This window comes from Limulus polyphemus, unplaced genomic scaffold, assembly GCF_000517525.1.
Source record: "Limulus polyphemus unplaced genomic scaffold, Limulus_polyphemus-2.1.2 Scaffold2387, whole genome shotgun sequence".
NCBI classification, from domain to species: domain Eukaryota; kingdom Metazoa; phylum Arthropoda; class Merostomata; order Xiphosura; family Limulidae; genus Limulus; species Limulus polyphemus.
Genome location: NW_013667997.1, coordinates 170,606 through 174,237, shown reverse-complemented (window position 1 = coordinate 174,237; position 3,632 = coordinate 170,606). Strand labels below are relative to the sequence as shown.

The 3,632-nt window shown below is 30.5% G+C and overlaps 1 protein-coding gene across 1 annotated transcript in view; it reads right to left on the bottom strand.

Moving 5' to 3' along the window:
* The window catches only part of LOC106466811 (ras-related protein Rab-18-B-like), a 20,876-nt gene extending 17,621 nt beyond the window's left edge, over nucleotides 1–3,255 (bottom strand). Inside the window, exon 1 of the mRNA XM_013927112.2 lies at nucleotides 3,062–3,255. Within this exon, the coding sequence (XP_013782566.1) occupies nucleotides 3,062–3,132 (71 nt within the window). The 5' untranslated portion in view covers nucleotides 3,133–3,255. The remainder of the gene's footprint in view (nucleotides 1–3,061) is intronic.
* Nucleotides 3,256–3,632: the final 377 nt, after the last annotated feature.

Below are 3,632 nucleotides of genomic sequence, written 5' to 3'. Positions count from 1 at the left end.
GAATTTCTCAATAATGTGCCTTGGTTATGGTAGGTAAGGAAATGAGAAAATTTTCTCAGTCAAAAAATTATTTGCTGTGAGACAGTGAGAAATATTTTTCATTTTGTGATTTCGTAGTGTATCAGTTATCAAGTTTTGCGGTTTCTTGCAGTAATTTGAGCAAGTAAGTATGAAATGTTTTTCTGAAATAGCTTTTTTTGATAGCAATTACATTCTAATAAACCATGAATAACATTAATATTATCTGTTATTTCTTATTTTCAGGCATTTTGAATCAACTGAGAATAAGGTTTGTTCATCACAATACCTGAAAACTCTGACTTCACTTTTTTGAAAAATGAAATGGTCTTTCCTTTTACTCGTGATCAACAATCAAATATCTTTTCTTGAATTATGAATAACACGATTGGATTGAAATATTTAATTAAATTATCTCAAAATAAACCTTCATTTTGGTGCAATACTGAAATTAGTTTGAATTCTTCATAACCTCTGAATAGTGGGTGACCCAATGGGTCACGGGTGGTCTAATTTCATTTAAACAAGCGCTTATTTTTTTTGCCCATGGGTTGACAAGCAGAGGAAAGGGACAGGTTCATATGTTTCTTGTCAATAATTTATTACTTTTTCAGAATGCATATAGAATAAACTGTGGGCAGGAACCAGGAGCATAACTTAGGGCCCTACAGTCTACACAATGGAAGGGGAACCCAGTGATTTAGGGGTGTCCATAACAATATAAAAATTACATTTTCTCCTTATACTATTATTTTCTTAACTTTATCTGTTGTTTTACATACTGCACATTTAAATAATTTATTCATTTTACAATTATAATAACTAGTAGAAACACCACCTTACAGGTGGCCATTTGTGCTAGTAATTACTAATCATAGTATTCATACCTAATTCTAAAAAAATTATAATAAAAAAGCAAACATTTTCTAAAAAAAGTATTTTTTTTTCTGGGAAATAAGGCACGGGAAAAGTGTTCAGATTGTTCTCTTTAGTCACGTGCAACTTACTGCATCAAAATGATTTGATGAACAGACCTCAAAATTTTCATAAATTTTACTGATATAAACTTTAGTGCTTTTATATAAAGATATAATCATACCCTCACCTACAGTCCTAGTGAGAGTTGTGTTCTTGTTCTGTGGGAGAGTACTTTTATTTAAAATTGTGTTCTATTATAATTAAATTGTTGTTGCCCATACCACAGTTATTTTTCAAACTCTCTGAATCTTGAATACCCAAAATGTGAAATTTTTTATGGATTTTTGTTTGTGGTGGCATTCAATAGATTGCACCACTTTATGTAGTTTTGGTTATATACATAGATACAAACATATATGCGACATCCATTATAGTAAGAAGATTAGAAAAAAGGAGTTTTGTTGTTCATCACTGAGCGTGTGACCACCGAGGTGTGGTACTCGGATGGGGACAAAAACATCATCCAAATTCATAATACTGAAAATATTAATATTGTATACTAACTTTACATCAAGTAATAAGTTGAATTAAGAAACTAGACTTAGATGCAGGATACAAAAATTACAGGTCAACAGTTGCAAACTACTGAAAGTAAAATTATAAACAGGATTAGAGAAAGTGGGTTTCAGAACTTCAATGAAGCAAAATAAAATTTTAACAACTATATATAAAGTACATGTAATATGTCAATTATCACTCATATATACTGTATTCTTATGTAAAACTAATTTTCAAGTTTTTACATATGCAATATTACAAGCTATATTAATTTTTTACATTGAAATATTTTTACTTTCATAGCTACAGCCTATGTGTATATGTTTTATTTTTCTTTAATGCACAACTTCATAATGATCGAGCCTTAATGTATCTAATGTATAGGCCTATACTTACTGTGGAAATAACAACACTATATAGGACTTATTGAATTTTCTAACTTATATTATGAAAGTTCTAATAAATTGCACTGCTTTAGTTTTGCAAAGAGGTTATTTTAAGAGATGAAATTAGTAACACACTATTTATTGTAGTACAATGAAGCAGCAGAGTCTTGAGGGATTAACACTGCTAAGTATCAACATTGAAAAGACAAGACAAATGGACATCAACGAGATGGTGGAAATGTTTGAAGTGAAGAAAGCTTGCAGAACTTGCCAACTTGCAAATGTAGCAGTTATAGGTTAGTCATTAACTTGTATTAAAAAACTTGTTTTGCTTTTATAGTTTTATCATCCTGTAGGTATTTAAAACTTGAATAATAAATATTTCTAACTGTAAATTGATATGGTATGTCCTTTACTGTTCTCCATTGGAGGCACAAAAAAAATTAACAATAACAGAAAAGGGGAGGTATCATCATCACTTCATTACACTAGTGGTGGTAACTATACCATTCTGCACTCTGAACTCATCACAACAGGCAAGATATAAGTATCATTTGTTTTCAATATCACTTATTTCAGAAACTGTTGGTTTTCATGTAACAATACTGTTTCTGGCTAGTACTAGTAGTACATCAACATCTGTTCTGCAGGCTATCACTATCACAGTACCAGTAATATTTTAAGTTTAGAAACACAGCTTTAGCTATATCAATTTGTTAAATACTTATAAAAGAAATCTCAATTAATCTTGTTCAGACTATATGTATTGTATTTGTAACTGTTGTAGCACTGAATAGTTTACGTTAATGATACACTGATACAGTGCTACTCTAGTACTACTGTTAGGCTCAGTAATGTAAAGAATGGCCTACAATTACAAACACACACACACACACAAATGCTAATGTCATAACGATGTTAAAATTATGTAGAACATACGGATTCCTTAAAATTAAATTATATATTTTACAATGCATTTCATTTTTACAGAACTGTAACATGTGAGGGTCTGAATGAGTGTATCGCAGGGGTACATAATAGATTATAAACCAGGCTTAACATAATTTCAAAATCGTAATTAAACTCCAACTACAAGCCTTGAAACGATGTTGACTTGTATGACAATCAATTAATATCAGTAAAACACTGACTCAGGCTAAAGTTTAGGATGGCTGGCTTACCTGGATTTTCCAACTCCACTTTCACCAATTATAAGAATTTTCAGTGTTGTTAAGATATCAGTGTCCGCCATATTAATTTAAAAACTTAAAGTTGTGCTTAACGTTACGTTTTCGTAAGGAGTTAAAAAAATCTTATTTTGATAAGTCTACGTAACCATATATTTCCTCCATTCAGCTGTTAATAACTACGCAACAGTTACAACTGACGTAAGTATCACAAGCCAATTGCCTTACGTCATCTCCAAAATCAAATATGGCACTTTTTTCTGCTACAAAAATACACGGTTCACAAACAGAAATAAATGAAAACAGAAGATGTTAAAAAATAATTTTATTGGATTTTTTCCCAAGAGAAAACAGGCCATAAAACTAATATGAACAGCATTACGGGATATTCTGAAATAAGTAGAAGTAAATAAAAAGAAGGTTCATAACGAAAAAGAATAATTGTGAATGTCTTGCAACATGTCATCCCCTCCTTCATCCAAATAATATTTTATTACAATAAGATATTATGATTTGGACACATACATATGTGTTCTTATAGTCACTTTATCACTTCCAACCATAC